The sequence below is a fragment of the Clytia hemisphaerica genome, unplaced genomic scaffold, assembly GCF_902728285.1.
Source record: "Clytia hemisphaerica strain Z4C2 unplaced genomic scaffold, Clytia hemisphaerica genome assembly, whole genome shotgun sequence".
Classification (NCBI taxonomy): Eukaryota; Metazoa; Cnidaria; class Hydrozoa; order Leptothecata; family Clytiidae; genus Clytia; species Clytia hemisphaerica.
Window position 1 is genome coordinate 257,098 of NW_027104376.1, and position 20,660 is coordinate 277,757.

At 35.2% G+C, this 20,660-nt stretch overlaps 1 protein-coding gene across 1 annotated transcript; it reads right to left on the reverse strand.

Moving 5' to 3' along the window:
* Positions 1-1,662: 1,662 nt before the first annotated feature.
* LOC136818824 (uncharacterized) lies at positions 1,663-19,549 on the reverse strand. The gene is made up of 14 exons (XM_067075058.1): positions 19,392-19,549; positions 18,637-18,753; positions 17,896-17,985; positions 11,722-11,888; positions 11,230-11,336; positions 9,700-9,957; positions 8,919-9,092; positions 8,416-8,495; positions 5,942-6,051; positions 4,597-4,621; positions 3,350-3,479; positions 2,823-2,918; positions 2,135-2,181; positions 1,663-1,807 (listed from the first exon to the last, which is right to left on the reverse strand). The coding sequence occupies exons 1-14, from the start codon at positions 19,449-19,451 to the stop codon at positions 1,748-1,750; spliced, it is 1,521 nt and encodes a 506-aa protein (XP_066931159.1). The 5' UTR covers positions 19,452-19,549; the 3' UTR covers positions 1,663-1,747.
* Positions 19,550-20,660: the final 1,111 nt, after the last annotated feature.

Sequence of the window (20,660 nt, forward strand, 5' to 3'; positions counted from 1 at the left end):
GTAACTTATGTGGCATGTTCAAAATTGCCATGAGTTTGGCACAGAACACTGGAGGCTTTTGACATGATTATAACCGCCAAAAGAAGCATATTAGGATGTAGATCTCAGAAATGGCTGTTAACACTGGTCAATGAAATCCTTATCAAAATAACATGAATTTTGCCCAGTGAGGGATATTGTCAATCTCCAAATTTTAAAACAAATTTTCTTGAATATTTTTCAGAAGATACTTTTCGAGAATTTCTTATGTTTTGCATCTTCGGTGAAAACTTCATAATATCTCCATCAGGTCATCACAATAGCTGGCCATTCCTTTAGAGCAGATCGACGTATGCGCAGAATGGGTGATCTTTTATATGCGATTAATTCATTTCACACTTTTCAAAAATAAATCTCAACCTTACAAGATTTTCAAAGAAGACGTTATTTTGAAAAATTTACTTTACAAAATGAATGCTATATACAAAAACTTACAAAAAATACAAAATAGGATCTTGGATAGAACCCCTTCCCCTAGCCTGAGGGGCTGAAGTCATTTATTTGGGGGGGGGGGCTGAATGATCAGGTGGTACTTAGTTTTAGCTTGGAACTAATTGACGTTCAACTCTATTTTAGTAGATATTATATTAAAAATCTGCTTCTTAACCTTTCCATGTAAGCAAGAGAATAAAAGTACTTAGCAACTACACGATCTTTATAAGAACAAACTATATAAGAACTCGGGTAAATTAATGCGTGTCCAAATTTTCGTTAATCATTCGGACCCATCATCACCCCTCCTAGCATAATAAATTATACCTTTAAAGAAGCGCAATACGATGTAGAACATGAAAATCGGTGTTACTTAAATTTAGGTTTTGCCAATTTTGCGAAAAACTGCAAAAACCAAAAAATGCTGACGTCAGCAAAACTTGTTTTTTAAATAACTCCAGTTTGGCTAATGGTATAAACATGAAATTTGGACAAAAGTTGCATATCATTAGTAAAAGCATTTTTGCATAATTTATTTTTTTAATTTTGCTGACGTCAGCAGAAATCAGCAATATACGAAAATTTGCAATAAAGTGCAGACATCAGCAAAATTTCAAAAAAATTTTTTTTCAAAATGATCCTTTTAAGGATGTGCAACTTTGGTCCAAATTTCATGTTCATACCATTAGCCAAACTGGAGTTATTTAAAAAACAAGTTTTGCTGACGTCAGCATTTTTTGGTTTTTGCGGTTTTTCGCAAAATTGGCAAAACCTAAATTTAAGTAACACCGATTTTCATGTTCTACATCGTAATGCGCTTCTTTAAAGGTATAATTTATTATGCTAGAAGGGGTGATGGTGGGTCCGAAAGATTAACGAAAATTTGGACACGCATTAATTTACCCGAGAACATAAGGCTTCGATGGCCGAAATGTTAAAAACAAGTTAAGAAAATTTTTAGGCTTTATGGACTCAAAAACACCCGTTTTCTTAGGATAATGGGTAAAAATGGTCGCCAAATGGTGAAAATATGAACATTTTAAGAACATTTTAGGATGGAAACTCAAAAAGTTAAGAACATCTGAATGCTTAAAAATTTTTGGATGTTCTTATAAAAAAACGTGTATTAAGTATGAAGTCGGACGAGGTCCTAAAATTCCAACGTTTTGGCATCCCTTTTTTTTCTGATCGTCCAAAGAGGAAGGGTCTGCGCTTGACCCCATGTCATTGGCGCTGGCGTTTGTTTGACATCTGTTTAACGTTCATAATATATACATCAAGATATGGATCCAGAGTAACTGCTACGGTCTTCGTTTTCTGAAGGGGCGCGTGTTGTCTAAAGTGTGAAGGAATAAAAATTTAGTATTCAAATATTTATCTATTATATGGTTATTAGATATAATTAACCAAAGTCAAGTCTTAAATTAAACTCTTATCCCATTAAAACGGCGCAGTATTTCAAGTTCAATCTTGTACCTTAGAGTTATTCATTTGCACTACTGGACGTGGTAGGACCTTCCCTAACTGAAGATATCAGACATCAGAATCGTAAAAAAGAAAACTATATGATTGGGTGTGAGTTTATTGCTTCTGATGTTCCTTGAGCAAAATTTATTTGAAAAATAACATTTTTTATACATGTCAAGTACATTGAATAACTTACAGGTCGCGTTCGATTCGAAGATACTCTGGTCTCATAACCATCATTGTCTAAATGAAGAAAAGATTTTACAGCTAGTGTAAAACGGCAAAATAACTCCCATATAACATTGATATAACATTGATATAACATTGATATAACATTGATATAACATTGATATAACAATTGATTGCAGTGAGGTAATGTCGGAATAGTGTCGGAATATGCCAGACTATTAGAAAAACTATCCCCACCATCTCGAAAGCCAGAACTTAGCAAGGCAACATGCCTAAGGAAAATCTACACTAAAATGTGGAAGAATAAATAAACACCTTGGACTTTCATCATCTACACTGATTAGTGTAAGCAATATTGATTCTAGCTAAGGAAGTTCTAAACTGCTGACATCAAAAATTACAAATGGATTCCTGTTGCAATTTTTTGTAGAAAGGCATATGTATACCTTATCAGGGAAAACTTCGCCGGGGAAAAGTGACGAAATTTCGGCCAAGTGACGAATATTTTTCCCCGACAAAAATTCTCCCCGGCCTTAATGCGTTTACCAAAACCAGCAAGTGACGAATATTTTTCCCCGACGAAGTTTTCCCCGATAAGGTATGTAATGATTCTGAAAATTTGGTGCTTAGTTTTGAATTTTAGCACGGTTTTCTTGCCATACCCGGTATCTCTCAATCATTGTTATTATGGTTACCTTTTTCCGTTGCTTGAAAATGGGGATTCCCCAAGAACAACTCGTCCTCGTCAACGTGTCTCTTGTAATGAACCGGCTGAAAGTTGCTTTTCGTTACTAAAAGAATTGAGTATTGATTAATTCGGATAACGCCCACAAGGCGGGAGATTGAGATCGTACGCTTATATACAAAGCTAGTTGGGGAAATCCATCTGCAATAATACACTAAGGTGAGCCTCGTCTCTGAAAATAATTTTTTCCCTTACTTCAAAATGACGTTTATTTTCCAATCGAGAGTAGAATACTGCAAAAAAAGTTAGTTTCCGACCCTTTTTATTGACAAGTTATTGATTTTAATTTTTTTGTAAATGAGTACTTAAAAATTCTGATTAGTGACAGAGCTCACGTCGGTTTATCAGGTGGGCTTGCAAATGCAGGGAAGAATTGGTTAGATCAGAGTGTGAACCAGAGACATGATTTAAAAAACTATACGGTAAATAAGTACGGTACTGAGTACAGATATCAAGGATAGAGATGAAGTCCCCAACCTTTGTTTTTAGACGGGGCGCCATTTCCGAATAATTCATCTTCATCACAAAAGTTTGGGACGCGGATGTGACTAAAATCTTCTTCAACAGAGCTGTAGGAGGAGTTTGCACAATGAATCAAACCTGCGTCCTAATAAAGAGAAAAAGTCTTTGAACAGTGACAAAATTTTGGCATTCTAAGAAGTGCTATGGTTACGAGGAAGGCTTTCTTTCAGAGTTAAAGTAAACCTCTCCCAACTGGCACACAACGTTGTTTCAACGTTTATCTAACGTTCACAACGTTCATATAACGTTAGATGAACGTTGAAACAACGTTGTGTGCTAGCTGGGCTGTATTACAGTATGGCGAATTTTTTTTTACGGGGATGAAATAATCCATCGAAATTCTTATGGGGATATAGGGATAAAAATTATATTATAATATATATCTATTACTGAGGTTAAGTATGCTGGGATAATCACGACGACGGACGAAAAACTACGAAAAATGTAATAGGCTAGTGAAAATACGAAATTTGATTGGTTAAAACTCACTAGACTGTTACATTTTCGACCGTCGTCGTGATTTTTGCCGATTTACTTAACCTCAATATTATAATTCTAAAAAATCAAAATATATTAGCCGCATTCTTTTTCACCGTCCAACATATTATAATTCTGATTGAATAATGGGGTTTGTTTTTGAGTGCGAAATTTTCTATTACCAATTTCCCAGTGGGGAAATTGTAGGGTATTTTTCCCAACGGGGAACAAATTTCGACTAAATTTTCCAATGGAGTCAGGATTCTACTGGGTCTGTGAAACAGGGGTGGTAACCACTGTTTTTTTGTTTAATAAACGTTCATATCAAAAACTGAGATGGTCATAACATAAACACCCCAGGGGGGAGGGTCACTGACCTTAATGGCCGACGGGACATGTCAGTGGAGTTTGAAAAGTGGACCCTGTTAAATATGAATTTTTGGTAAATTTGGGATCTTATCAGAACGATGAATCGAAAATTTCTCCCATTTTGACCCTGAAAGGGGGCAAAATTAAAAATCGAGGCAAAAATGACTAAAAGTAGATGAAAAATTGGAAAAATAGCTCAAAATAACCAAAAGTCGACTCTGTCTTGAAAATTAGTAATTTTGGGATCTTTTAAGAGCCCTAAAAAGGTTACCCTGACTAACGGCACTCCCCGAACCCCCCCCCCCCCGGGTTGAAAGAGTTCTCTTTTTAATTCGAAATGGGGTGAGAAAACTAACCTCAGCCGGTATTGTATTTTGAGCACTAAAAAGAAAGGATGAATAATAATTTTACATGGATAGTCTTAGTTTGAATTCAGGACATTTTGGTATTGCCATGAACATATAAACGACTGGACATCCATCTCCTTTGTCTTTTTGAAGATAACACAGCTAGCTTCGTTGCCGCCTCGTTGAAAGCATAAAGTGAAACAATAGATTTTGATGATATACCACTTGGGAATACCTTACTAACAACGTCAAAACTTTGACAAAAGTCTCTGTTGTTCTACTCTTCTGAAGTCTTTTATATATATCATAACAAAGATAACGGAGGCAAAATCATCGTCAGCTTGTCAAAACTCCGACTAATATTTCTAAATTTTGACTTAAAAGTGTCTAATAATTTTAGAGAGTGCCACATTCTAATTTCGATATTCTTATTACACAGGCTCTAAACTTTGGCAAGTTATTTTTTTCAAGTCGTAAAAAAAATTATTGGAGTGACAAAAGGGATTCAAAAGTATTCACGCAGTTGAAATTCTGCATTTCAGAGTTGAAAATGTCGAGAAAATATATTACAAACTTGTAAAAAAATTCGAAAATAATTTTTTTATACATTAGGAATAATGTTCAAGCTCTATCAATCTTTTTGCCTAAATAATTCAAAGAAATAAAATTATGACGGAATATTGTCGGATTTTTCATACCAATTTTGAAATACAGGCGGCAACGAAGCTCGCTTCAAAGAGACAATAAAAGATAGATGTCCAGTCGTTTATATGTTCATGGTATTGCTAATTAACAGATGATGGATCGATTTCTAGGAGCTGGAAGATGAGAATCCTATTAAGACCCTTACAAAGCTGTAGGTAGTAAAAGATGCATTAATCCAATAGTTGATGCTAGCAACCTATCTCTTTCCAAGATCGAATTGAGGGATGGATCCGGGGGCAGTGGGTTAACCAACTGACAGTATGTGTGCAGCGAAAAAATGTATTTTTAAAATCGCACACTTACAGAGCAGCAAAAAATCGGTGATATTTGTACCCTTGCAGTGAATCTTTTTAAAATTTTCAACAAATTTTCAACTCTTCGAGTAGAAATCAGAATTTTTCTTGGATTTCCTATAATTTTCACCTTTACAGTCAGTCCATTTATCAAAAGTCCACTCTTACTTTGTATTTTTGGTATCTTGAATAACATACCCTTAACCGCCGCACATACCCGTCGGTAAAATTGCCTGGCTGCATCCCCCGGGGGATGGATTTCGAAATATCCTGTGTCTGATCAAGTTTAATCGAGAAATTTGACATTTGCAAGACCCAATTCTTGCAAGTGCCTAAACCGTAAATAAAACAGATACCTTTTCTTACGATAACAAAAGCAAGTGATCATTGCACAAACCAAGAAAACGATCAAAATCACCAACAGGGAAATTACGATCAGCAATTCTTTTTCTTCCTTTACGAAGGACTGGTATTGAAAAGAAAATTTAATAAATTGATCTTGTTTGAGCTCTTGTTTAAACGACTTACTTGCTACCCCGGCCTATTCTAATTGTGAATTTAAGTGGGCAGAAAGTTGGCCGTATAAAGTCAATACATTGCTCCCGTTTGACGTCAATGCGATGTCTTATTTCAATCTTTTTCAAGCGAAGATTTCAACTGCCAACATTTTACCAATTCTAACATTGAGTATAGGCAGGGTAGAAAGTCGGCTGTCCAAACTAGAGCTACGGAAGTGAGTGAGTGATTCCAAAGAGACTATCAATCCCTCCCAGCTGTTAGCGTGACGACTAGGACTTTTTCGTAATTCCAAAGATTTTTCAGCAATGCGTGACAGGGCAAAAGAATTGAGGTGTGATGCCTGATTATTCACTATTTGTGCATGTTGAGACCAACAAATTTGACATGGTGGTGCGATGCGAGTGGAGTGGGGGTGGAATGGATGAAAAACAAAGTATCTTTAAAAATTGTGGGGAATAGATTTATATTTTTCAATTAACCAACAACGAGCAATTATTTTATTTTTTGACGATATATTTCGATCTATTGATCATCTTCAGGTCTAAAATTCAATAAAAACAAGATTATAAAAATCTCCGATAAAAATGTATATGTTCACATATCTACAGTAAAAACAACCATAAGCTTACAGAAAAAAGTGAGAAATGAAAATGCTACTGCAAAAAAAAATATAATATGTAATAAAATTGTTGCTACTAAGGAAAATCCCATGTGACAACAAACAATAAAAGAATAAAAAACTACAATTAAAACTTGACTACTAATGTACGGCTTCTATACTCGTCTTTTGTGTTCAGTTGAGGCTTTAATTGATTAATAAAAAGTGCCTCTAGTGTCATTAAATGGCTTGCCGAACGAGAACTACCTTTCAAAATGGCTACGTCCTCCATTGTTAATGAGTGCTGGCATGACGTCATGTGAATGGTAACGGGTGCGTTTTTCCTACCGTGCTCCTTAATTCGGGTGATAAGATGTCGCCGTGTTTGGCCAACATAGCACGAATTACATCGTGGACAGGTAATTTATAAAACTACACCACTTTTTAAGGATTTTTCCACGGAGGACTTCAATGATGGTAGCACTGTTTTTAACTTTTTCAAAGTAAATATGACACGACAAGGGGCTTTCAACTTTCCAAGGTTATATTTCAATTCCTCAGATAATTTTCCCCTGTATTCAACAAAAAACATTTTCGGCTCATCTTCTTCATCTTCATTTTCTTCCACCACAGGAGGTTCTTCTTTTTCAAACAATTTGTTTAAAGTATCTCGTATGATAGAATCAACTAGCGGTTCGGGATATTGATTTCTGTTAAGGATTACTTTAGCACGCTCTAAACCCTCATGGAATGTTTTGTAAGAGCTACATGCTCTGAAAATACGATGAATCATTCCAATAACAACAGATTTTTGAAAGTTGAAAGCCCCTTGTCGTGTCATATTTACTTTGAAAAAGTTAAAAACAGTGCTACCATCATTGAAGTCCTCCGTGGAAAAATCCTTAAAAAGTGGTGTAGTTTATAAAATTACCTGTCCACGATGTAATTCGTGCTATGTTGGCCAAACACGGCGACATCTTATCACCCGAATTAAGGAGCACGGTAGGAAAAACGCACCCGTTACCATTCACATGACGTCATGCCAGCACTCATTAACAATGGAGGACGTAGCCATTTTGAAAGGTAGTTCTCGTTCGGCAAGCCATTTAATGACACTAGAGGCACTTTTTATTAATCAATTAAAGCCTCAACTGAACACAAAAGACGAGTATAGAAGCCGTACATTAGTAGTCAAGTTTTAATTGTAGTTTTTTATTCTTTTATTGTTTGTTGTCACATGGGATTTTCCTTAGTAGCAACAATTTTATTACATATTATATTTTTTTTTTGCAGTAGCATTTTCATTTCTCACTTTTTTCTGTAAGCTTATGGTTGTTTTTACTGTAGATATGTGAACATATACATTTTTATCGGAGATTTTTATAATCTTGTTTTTATTGAATTTTAGACCTGAAGATGATCAATAGATCGAAATATATCGTCAAAAAATAAAATAATTGCTCGTTGTTGGTTAATTAAAAAATATATTGCTCATGCCACAATGTTTTTGCCGAATAGATTTATGTCCGAAATGATTTGATATTTTAACCATGGGCCCTTAAACCCACGTAATCCATAGTAATAATTTACCAATAAAGGATCAACAAGACCACTGGAATACAACATTAAACTTGATGATGTAAGGATAAAGCATAGATATATAAAATTACGCGCTTTTATATATCCATGGATAAAGTAAGGAAGAAAAAGGACCTTTTCGTGCGGCACTGCAGTTGGAAGAGAAATCTTTGGTGATGTAACATGTTTTGTTGGCAATTGCTGTGTAGTACATACTGCGAAATTGAGAAGAAAGAAAATGAAAAATATAGACGGAGAAAAGTCTTTTTGATATTTTGCGTTGATGACAATGTTAATACGGTGTCAGGTTATCAAATTCTCGATCGAATTAAGGACAGACAATTTTAACATGACGGTTCCTTGACTAAACAATCTCTAGCTTCACAAATATATACCAGGACGCAAAAACATCCAATAAGTGGGGTGCTTCTCTTTGAGAAGTTTGAGAATGGACTGAGGTCTTTTATTTTTCTAAATAAATACTAACCTGTACCACACTCTTTTTTGCCGGAGAGACGCGCAAGAAGTACACATGTCTACATAAGGTACTGGCTAAGTCTCTGTGGAATGAATGTGGTTGACCAGATGAATTTTAGAATTTAAGAAATATCTATCAAATTGTAAGCAAACAAACAAACCTCCATCCTTTGGTTTACACTCTTTGGGTTGGCAATCTTCTCTGAAAACCCAATCACTCACACAAGTCACGCATTCATCGGGATTTCCATTGATGCACTTAAAGAATTGGTGATGATTCGAAGGGTTGGTGTAAACACTGTCTGTTTTACCTTTGCAGAAATTCGTTGGAGGACCTACATAAAGAAAAATAAACGAAGCGTTCTTTTTATTAATAGAAATTTAGACTTCGCCTTCAGTTGGCATTAGCCTATTAGCCTATTTTATTAGGTTCGTGTTTTAGTTCATCATTTTTTAAGGGTTAACTGCATACGCTGCAACATTTCATCTCTATTTTGAAAATTCATATTTTTTCAAAAATCACTTAAACGGAGGCAAGGGAGTAAGTTGACCGTCGATATTACTTTAAACATAAAACCTTTTGCGAGCAGAAACTTTCGTCCTTGGGAAAATATAATACGTCTTTGAAAATACTTGAAGGGGCCATTCGCAAAAAGTTCATGTCCGCGAAAAAATTCTTAACAAAATAGAAAAGCTGTAAAACTTGAAATTAAATGTTAGAGTTATATCACTTGTCAAAAGAAAAAGGTTTTGATCCAATTTAAGAAGTATTTTGTTCCCTTAAAAAAATTTTTCGTGTGAAACATTTCAATCGCCAAAAATATTTTTTCGTCAAACTCGCGAAAGTAAATATCGTAAATTTCGTGACTTTTCGACCTTGCGAAAATGTCTGCTCGTGAAAGTTTGTACGCCTAAAGTAAGTCTTAAAAAAGGTTTAATTACATTTGTTTTCGGGCTGGTCTGTCGGGGGTCTCGTAATTTGCGTTGTCGTGTGTGTCGGTGTTTGTGGTGTTGATTTTACGGTCGGGCATTTCTGACTTTTGCTTAAGCATTGTACACATTGCGCATGGAAAGTCAGTGTTGTAGGGCATTGTTGACAGGGTGTTGCTTTCCCGTTTGAACAAGAAAAGAATTGTGACAGATCTGAAGGGTTTCCGTACCAACCATCCTTCTGATTGCTGCAGAATTCGTCAGGTGGACCTGAAAGAGATAACCAGAGGATATTCAGGTCTTTCTTTGGGGTTGTAAATTCAATCTATGGTCCTGAACAAAACCTCCAAATCTTTTGCCTTAATATTTCAAAAGTCAAGTTTTAAGTTTTTGACATCCAACAATACTGAGGTTAAGCATACCAGGATAATCACGACGACGGACGAAAAATGTAATAGGCTAGTGAAAATACGAAATTTGATAGGTTGAAAGTCACTAGCCTGTTAAATTTTCGTTCGTCGTCGTAATTATACCGATTTACTTAACCTCACTAATAAGAGACACAAATAATGAGATTTCAACGTAAAACTGTTTGTAAGAGCCGGCATTTTAAAATTTTAAACTCTAGAAAGTTAGGTTCAATTCAAGAAGGATATTGGTTGAAGAAAGCAAAAAAATAATCAGCTTATTAAAAGGTAGTTGTTGACCAAAGATTTGTTGTGACATAAAGTGCATTAAAAATAAGTTAATGATTAAAATTGTCTTAATGACAAGTAGTGTGTTACAATCAACTTCGAATCACATTGAGAATTCTGTTTTTCGGAGTTTAAAGCGAGAGTTGCGATTTCAACATTTCAACTCTTTGTCATTCAATATTTCTATTTTAGAGGGTTTCGATGGCTTCTAGGCTCTCAGCCACATTGGAACAAATTTTAGTGTTTAGATTCTGACACCCTGTCTAGTCTTAAGTCTCATGCTAGAAACACAGAGTTAACTCTACATTTCAAAAGTTTCTAGCACCTAGTATTAGAATAAGGTTGATTTGCTTCATTATTATAATTTAGGGAAAACAAATCCAGTATATTTTCGATATCATTACAGTGGGACTGGTCCGCTAGTTGAGTTTCTGTCATACATATCAAACAACTTTCTGTGAGTATCTTGTCAGACCTTATATCTAAAACATGTTTTCTCAAAGATCGAACATTTAGGAGAGATATAATGATATCATTTGCATTCGGTACATCGTTATTTTTAGTTTGAAATGATACTAAAAATAAATTTTGTGATGTTTAAAAAAAGAAATTCACGCGTTTTTATCAAATATTACGACTTTGATTGTACAGCGGAGTGTCTTTAACATGAACCTCTACTATAACTCGAATAAGTCCCTTCAGTTAACGATGCCTAACAAACCTTACTCAATAACTCAAAATTCCTTAACACGAACAAATTCGAACTCCCTGTGCGTCTTCGAGTTATAGAGACTCCCCACTGTAGTTCAAACATGGTTCAAACGACCGCAGGGGAAAGGTTACTTACATAGTTTAGATGTTGTAGATGATGCGGGATGTTTTGTTATTGTTGTTGTTGGAGTTGTCTGTGAACAATTTGGCAATGGTCCAGAAGAACCTTTGGAACAGAGAACCCTGTAGGGATAGAACAAATTATTTTGTAAGTTAAACCCAAAAGGAAAATAATCTTTGGCGTCTATCAGTAACGTTAATAAAGCCTATGTTACACAAGGACGAATGTTTTGATCTTTTTTCTTTAAGATCTGAAATTGTAGATTTGAGATTCTTGATATTAATTTTTTATAGTTTTCGCGTTCTTAAAGGCAAAATAATCTTGAACCTGCAAATCTAGGTCCCGGTCATATGTCCTAAATCATTTTACAGAATTTTCAACGCGAACACAACAAAGTTTCTAATCTCCATTGGTATTTTTATTAAAGGCCTAGCTGAAACTCAACGTTCTTTTAACGTACAAACGTTAAACACTAAATACAATACTCTTACTTCACAAATTTCTTACACGTATTCCAGCTCAATTGTTCTGTGTGTACCTTCCTCTCTCAAAGTGTCCAACTTGACTAAACCAGCATTTTCTTTCGTCAAAACGAATTTTTTTGTCAAAACCAGAAAAAGTTTTGACTCTTTTGCTGTTAGTGTATATAACTTGGCTTGGATGGTTACTTCAAGCTGCAAAATGGAAAACATTTGTTTGTTTTACTGCTAGATTTTTAAAGTTTAAGTAAGTAAATTTGCGACTGCAGTGGAGGGTGACCCGTAGGGCTTCCTTTTCGTATAGCTGTCTACCCGAAGGTAGGGGAGGGTGCCTCTCCTTTCCCTGGATTTCTCCACTTACCCTTGATCCGTCTCTTTAGTTGCTGAGCATCAAGCAGAGAGGCATCAAGTACCACTTTGGGAATCTTTGGTATGACCCGGCTGGGGATCGAACCCACAACCTTGTACCGTGAAAAGCACAGGTCGAAATCATATATCGACGCTGTGCCGACCAATCTAGATTCTATTCAGCACGCAATCAACACAGAGAAAAGTAACCATGACGACCATTCAAGATCTTGGATGAGGTTCAAAGTTGATATTTATATTCCCGTCGTTGAAAACGCAACTAAAATATGTCATCAATGCTTTTTAATAAGAGTCAGTGATAGAGAATCATAACATAAAGTCTGTCTATTATTTCGATTCAAACAAGACGACTTGAAGTCGAAAATTTCGCCTAGAATTTGAACTGCATGGGAAAAAGAAGAAGTAGAGATTAAAGCTAATCTGAAATCTACTTTACATCGAGCCTTGATGAAACAATTTTACAAGAACAAGGAGACTTAAAATCACTAAAAAAATAAGACCAATTTAAGAACAATTGCTGTTTAATTTTTAAGAACTCTTACAAAGTATATGCTTATAAAAAATAAATATGCTCACATTGTGCGCCGTCCCTTGTTTACTTTGTAAGAACTAATTACCGAAAGGTATCTCACCGTCTATCAAGAGTTATTTATTTGATTCTTATAAAGTATATGCTTACAAGAAAAGTAAAAATGCTCATACTTTACACCATCCCTTGTTTACTTTGTAAGAATTAATTACCGAAAGGTATATCACCGTCAATCAAGAGTTATTGAGTTGATTATAAAGATAGCTTATAAGAAAAATAAATATGCTCATATTGTTTGCTGTCCCTTGTTTACTTTGTAAGAACTAATTACCGAAAGGTATATCACCGTCTATCAAGAGTTATTGAGTGATTTTTAAAAAGTATATGCTTATAAGAAAAATAAATATGCTCATATTGTTCGCCATCCTTTGTTTACTTTGTAAGAAGTAATTACCGAAAGATATATCACCGTCTATCAAGAGTTATTGAGTTGATTCTTATAAAGTATATGCTTATAAGAAAAATAAATATGCTCATATTGTTTGCTGTCCCTTGTTTGCTTGTAAGAAACTATTACCGAAAGGTATATCACCGTCTATCAAGAGTTTAATGAGTTGATTCTTATAGAGTATATGCTTATAAGAAAAATAAATATGCTCATATTGTTCGCCACTTTGTTTACTTTGTAAGAACTAATTACCGAAAGGTATATCACCTTCTATCAAGAGTTATTGATTTGATTCTTATAAAGTATATGCTTATAAGAAAATAAATGAAAAAACAAACAGTTATATGCTTAAAATTTGTGGAATTAATATTCGAGCAAAAAAAAACGCGACTTATGATTATCTCCATAGTATACCGAACCAACTAACCAGAGAACGCCCGGGTCAAACGCCAACGCCATAATCTTCGCCCCAAAAAAATTCTCCCCCGCCGCCGCCGCAGAAAGGCTATCGTAATACTTTCGCTAAGCGAAATTAATAAAGTGACATTTCCATGATTAAAAGTTTAGTAATTACTGTTATACATTTGGGGATCATGTAAATGATTTCTTTTGAAAGAAACTCATTTCAATTACACTTGGAGGTTTCTGGGGATTCGTAAATAGTAAACTGCATACTGATACAGTCTGCTAGACATACCAATATTACCAATATGGTAATATTTGCTCTTCATCTTTAATTTTTTCTATAGTGATTAGATTGACACAAGCGCGATAAAATTTCTATTGGTATTCAGAGGTTGAGATGTTCTCAACCTCTGAAACTCAGGGTAACAAACTTGCGCACCGTAGCTGGATGGTCTACCTTCATGCTACGGTTGCTATACAGCTAGATTTTAGATATGACGACAGAGTGGTCACCAAGGTTTCATAAGGTCATTGAGATTTAAAAGGGTCTATCCAGGTCTATCCAAGGTTTATCCAGGATAAATAGCAGGTTAATATCATATTACACCTATCTCACAGCCTTGGCGGATTTTTTCCTCGTTAAAATTCCCATTGAAATCCCAATAGAGATACAATCCCGGTCAAAATATATTGAGAATTTTAGTTAATTCTTTCTTTTTAGCAATTTAAAGTTCGGGAGAGAAAGTCGTTTTTGGGCTGTTTGTTAAATTTAATAGAGTCTGAGACTTATTGGACCATTCTTGAACTTTTGGATCCTCAGATCCTAAGGTCCTAAGTCTTAAGTCTCATGTTTAAACTCAGAGTTAAAACTTTAACCCTTTCAACCTGACCGCTTCCAAATCGTTCTCGAGTGACTTAGGGCAAGTCTCAAAAACCTAACAGTTTACCCTAAGTTTTCGCTACCAATAGCAGCCAGATTCAGAGCTCCACTTAGGGCTCTAAAGTACCTCTATACGGCATACCGGATAAGTGGGATGGGGGAACCCGGGAACCTAAAGTGGGAACCTAAATGAACACCTGAAAAGTGGGATGGGGGAACCTAAGTGGGAACCTAAATGAACACCTGAAAAGTGGGATGGGGGAACCTAAGTGGGAACTTAAATGAACACCTGAAAAGTGGGATGGGGGAACCTAAGTGGGAACCTAAATGAACACCGGAAAAGTGGGATGGGGGAACCTAAAGTGGGAACCTAAATTTTATTTTTATTATTTTTTTTTTTTATTATTATTTTTTTTTTATAGCAAATATTTCGCAGGTCTATGACCTCTATGAAACAGAACTTTTGATTTTACATTTTATAAAGTTTTTTCTCCCTTTCTTTTATCAAACGCTCTTTGAAGACTTGTAAGGATGGTGCTTCAACAATATCTTCTTCTAGATCATTCCAAGGTTTCACATTCTGTGAAAAAGAGAGTTGCTTTGGTAGCCTTCATACCGTCATTAGCACAAAGTTCCTTTGAAAGCTCGTAATCATGCTGACGTCGTGGTCGTGTTCGAGGAGTAAATTTCTCTGATCTTATAGACTCGTCATAAATGTGGAGGTTCTTGAAAACTTCCACCATATCACCAACTTGCCGCCTGGTCTTTAGGCTAGGTAGATTGATGAGTCGTAGCCGATCTTCGTATGAGTAGTTTCTATAGCAACTAACTAGCCTTGTAGCTCTTCGTTGGACGCCCTCAATTGCTTTGATATGTTTGATTAGCCTTGGAGACCATACTACATGTGCATATTCCAAATGGGGTCTGACAAATGCAATGAAAAGCGTTCGAAACATATCTGGTGAGAGAAATTCGAAGCTCCTGCTAATCAAGCCAACGATAGAGTTAGCTTTCTTGATTTTACTGAATATATGGGCTTCAAAGGTCAGGTCACTATCGATTATCACTCCTAGATCTTTTTCTTGGTCAACTTGTTCTAGAACAGATCCTGCTATGTATAGGGATGGACATATTTGATGTTCCAAAATTTACCCAGTGTTAAAACATGACACTTGTTCGGATGAAATTCTAAAAGCCAGTCCTTTGACCAAATTTTAAACCCTTAGAGTGAACTTATTCTCATTTTTGCTCATTTCCACCCTTACAGTGTACTTTGGGAAGCTTGGAAAAAAGGGCCGCACGTACGGTAGGTCGTTTACCTTGAGTGCCCCCCCCCCTGGATCTATGTCTATGTGTATTGAAACGTGGCAAGCCGTGCAATATGTTCTATTTTACTATCAAACATTTTTAATTAATGAAGTGTATTCACACGCTGTACTGTTTGGTTGGTACAGAAAGAAAAACGAGCTAGAATCCGTTAAATGCTAAGCGACCCCAGCCCTGACCCGAAAATTGGAGCTGCAATAAAAAACAATGTGTATTGCATCAAGAGTGAACAAAACTAGATCGTAAATAATGTTTTACTAGATTCTGTATTCAAGCAAATTAGATCCGTGCAAAAGAAAGAAGAGGCTCTAAGTTATCCATCGAGCTATGAACGAACTTCTAATTCCTTCTAGATTTGAAGATATGACGGTTTAAAGTTTAAAGTTTAAAGTCAATTAAGTCAATTAAGTCAATTTACTAAAAAGAACCTTTCAAAAAGATGCACTATAAAACTGCTGATAAATAAACATGCTTTTTTGAGCTAATTAAATAAATTCCCTTTGTTTTATTTTCAACATTATTGTTTGCGAACCGTAATGTAAAAAGTAAATAACTGGTGTTCTTATTATGATAAAAGGTTTTTTCTTTCATTGCATATAATATCTTTCTTATCTTTATGTATTTGTTTTTAAAGAAAAATATTTCAATTCTATTAATAATTAAACAACTTAGGTTCCCACTTAGGTTCCCCCATCCCACTTTTCCGGTAGTCGTTTAGGTTCCCACTTAGGTTCCCCCATCCCACTTTTCAGGTGTTCATTTAGGTTCCCACTTAGGTTCCCCCATCTTACTTTTCAGGTGTTCATTTAGGTTCCCACTTTAGGTTCCCAGGTTCCCCCATCCCACTTATCCGGTATGCCCCTCTATACCTTAAAGTTTCAGGGCCCGGTTGTTACGTAATTAAATATTAACCTAAAAATTAATTATTAAAGAAATTGTAATCATGACGTCATAATTTGATCGAATTTGGTGACGTCATAAATCGTATAATTGCTATAATATAAAAAATACATGTCAAATCTATCCCAAATTTGAACCAAAGATGCATGTAACTGAAATGTAACTTTTTGAAAAAAAAATTTTGGGAAAATTTCATGACGTCAGCAAAAAATTGCATTTTTCGATTTTTTGCATTTTTTGCTGACGTCATCAAAATCATCAAAAAATTTTTCATTGAAAAGTTCGGCACCATTAAGATGCGTCTTTGGTCCAAATTTGACAAAGATTTGACATGTACTTAATGAGTTAGAGCTAATTTACGATTTATGACGTCATAATTTGATGACGTCACAATTCACACTTTCTTTAATAATTAATTTTTAGGTTAATATTTAATTACGTAACACCGGATCCTGAAACTTTAAGGTATGGGTCATCTAAAAATCCATAAGTGAATCCCTGAGAATGGGTGCTATTGGTCGCGGATTCGGGATTTGTGATATTTAAAAATCTAGACACGCCCTAACTCACCCGAGTTTGTGGCTAGATTTGAGATTTCGAGGGAATTTCCCTTTTATCTCAAATATTATGACCGGGATTGTAGCAATTCTATTACGTTCTATTGTCTCAAGGTTAAAAAAGTGGGGACGAAATTTTCGCCAAATTTTCCAGCAGGGTTGGGGTCCAAGCGGGTCTGTGACACAGGGGTGTTATTAACAATAAAACGCTCTACGCCCTGCAAATACGGAGATAAGATTTCTTTTAAAAGGAAATCATTTCACTGGTATTCATAAGTCTCAGAAGAATTAAAAAAACTGGAAACATGCAACTACCTTATCGGCCCTTTTTACACCGGCCCTTATTGGCGTTATTTTTAGGCTGGTGGCGTAATAAGGGCCCACATTAAAAGGGGCCGGCGTAAAAAGAGCCGATAAGGTATATAATCTGCTTTTAAGCTTAGAATATGAAATTAGAATATGTGCTCTCTATCTTCGATTCCTTGAGAAGTAATGCGATTGAGACATTATAGGCGATTAAATTCTTGCTTACATTCCGTTTCCACAGGTTAAATTTCAAAGAAAAATAAATTGTGGTATCAACGGTAGTACATGTTATTTTTCTATAATAGCTCTATTGTTTAAGAACAATAGCTCTATTGTTTAAGAACAATAGAATGCTAAACATAATGCGATCCTGATATAGGGATATATGGGAAAACACTTGCCTATAAAAAAAGACATGTAAAAAGAAAGTAAAAAAATTACTTCCATGTAAAATGCACAAAAATTACATAAATGTTTCTTACATCGTAATCTGCAAAGGTGAAAGTGAGGCTGCTTGATAATGTTTCTTCTTCTCCAACAGGGACATTCTTTGTGGTACTATATCCATACCCCTGAAAGAAATCGAAACTTTATTTTTATTTAGATATATTGAACTATTGCAATTAGTTGATTTTGGCAAACCTGAGCCTCATATTACTCTTATAGAGTTGGTCTTAAAAAAACGCATGCTTGTCCATGTTTAATCTAGGGGCTGTTTAATGAAGCATAAAAGTGCCCCACGACATTATTTCATTATTCAAAATTGTTATTGATCGAATTGTCGATATTCATAATACAACAAGCACTAGGCAATGGCAAATGGAAGCGTTTTAACACGAAATTCGGCAATGAGGTCCATGAATCAACAGAATAAAGCCCCACCCCAATGAAGACATACTTATAGGCACCAGCGTTCATCTAACATTATATGAATGTTAAAGGTGTTAAATGGCCGTTGCTTGGACGTGCAAAGTGGCCATTACTCACTTGTTTTTTTATAAGAACATAAGGTTTCGATGGCCATATTGTTAATAACAAGTTAAGAACATGTCGAGGGAGGATTTGTAGACCCTAGAACACTCAATTTCTTAAACAAAAATACTAAAAAAATGATGAAAATAAGAACATGTTAAGAATGTTTTTAGGCTTGAAACTCAAAAAAGTTAAGAACTTCCAAAGGTTTCAAAATTTTTTGATGTTCTTATAAAAAAACGTGTACTCACCGGATTTGCAAAGAAGTCGATGAAGACTTTACAAGGAGGAGCAACACATTCAATTTCATCATTTACTGCATGCCTATATCCTCCAAATAAAAAGGTGACTTCTTTCAGAGTATGTGCCTGTAATGAAATAAGTGCATTCTTTTAGCCGACGGCTGACTGGTCTCAAAATCGAAGATGTCCCGGTACAGTACAATTTATAACGTCATCAATAGACAAAGAAACTGAAAGGCTTTCATCGAATTTGCAAAGTTATATTTTTGCGAGCCTTCTTTAAATTTTTTACACCTTTTACTTGGGTTTTCATGTCCACTTTCTCCCCACCCGAAAGCTTTATATACAAATACAATGTGAAGTAAATAAATAGATACTTTTAATCAGGTGAAATAATCGGTCTATTTTTCCCAGAATTAAAAACTTAAATGTTTTAATTCTTAATAGACCCACTGGGAGCCCAGCCCCCTGGAAAGATTGACAAAAATTTCCTTCTCGGTGGGAAAATAAGTTCCACCGGGTCTGTGATACAGGGGTGTCATATCAGACACTTATGTCTGCCTATTGGTATATCATGCTGACTAAGCAAGAAAATGTTTTTCTTTTCCTCTTTCTGACCAATCTTGTTCCACATCCGTGTCAATCCAATATCAAAAAGCTTGTAAATTAAAATTGACGAGTAAGCAAACTGCTATCATTTTTATCTAAAAACAAGACCTTTAACCTTTAAACTAAAAGAAGAGAAAGAGGTAAAACTAACTCACGTGACCAACCAGTCCAATGAGAAATAAAATTGAGAAGAATATCATTCTAAGAAGCATCATAGTCTATCATCTGAAACTGTTTTAAACATGATGGAACGAAAGCTCTTGGTTGATCTTGTTTGAGATATTTTTTAGCATTATATGGTTATGATGTATCTGCAACAAAATGATATTTTTATTCATAACTCATCATCAGAGGAATTTGTTTATCTTTTGAATTGACAGGAATATCAAATTACACAAAAATGCATTTGAGAACAGCTTGATTGAAAGATTTCTTCGTACATAAAAAAGCTTTCACTAATTAATACAACATGGATGATCTCTTTTCACTCAAGAACTGCTAGTCTTGATATCCAGACTGTAAGCTCTTTTATTTTGGACGTTTCTGGTTAACCGTCTGGCCTTCCTAAAGCGATTTGCATTTCAATATCAGAATGCAGCGCGTGCGTACTTTGTCAATTCAAATATTGGGCTCTTCCAGAAAATGCCCGTACATGGGGGGTAGAGGATATATTGTCCGGGGGGTAGCGAAAAATCATCAAAATTTGCCTTATTTCCGAGGGGTAAATTTTCTCTGTCCGGGGGGGTCAACTGATGCTTTTCCGGGGGGGGGGGGTAGAACCTTGTCCGGGGGGGCAAAAGTCACTTTGTCCGGGGGGTAAGTCACTGAAAATTGTTATATCCTTCACCCCCCATATTCAAATTTTTTCGGGAAAAGCCCATTGTGCAAAGCTAAAAAATTTTTGACATCAAAATAAGAAAATAAGTTACAGCTTGAAGAGTCAGACCATGTATACTTTGCCGGTGAAGATTACATATCCTCGAACATTTTATGTTATGTTTCTCATCATTACTTTTAAAAGATTTTACAAACATGTTTTGTCTTTCTTTCAATAGAACCAACTACAGTCTTGTCAAAAAGTTTATGCTTGTAGAGAAGTAATTATAATGTCATCAAATACAAGCTTTTTTATTTTTTGATTGTGAAAAAGTTGGTTTAATTGCCAAAGCAACAATAATTAGGATAATAATTTCCCTCATTTTTATGATGCTTTAAAAAAGCCAACCTTATTCCTACAGAAATTATGCTACATGTTTTTTTAAATAAGAGCACCCAATATGTTTAAAAAGTACAAGCATGTTTTTATTTTCACCATTTTGTGGGCATTTTTGTTCACTTTATTTTCTTATAAAAATAAAAAACGTGTACAGCAGGCGAATGATAAAAAATGTTTTGTTTCGGGAATGCGGGTGAAGGAAAAAAGT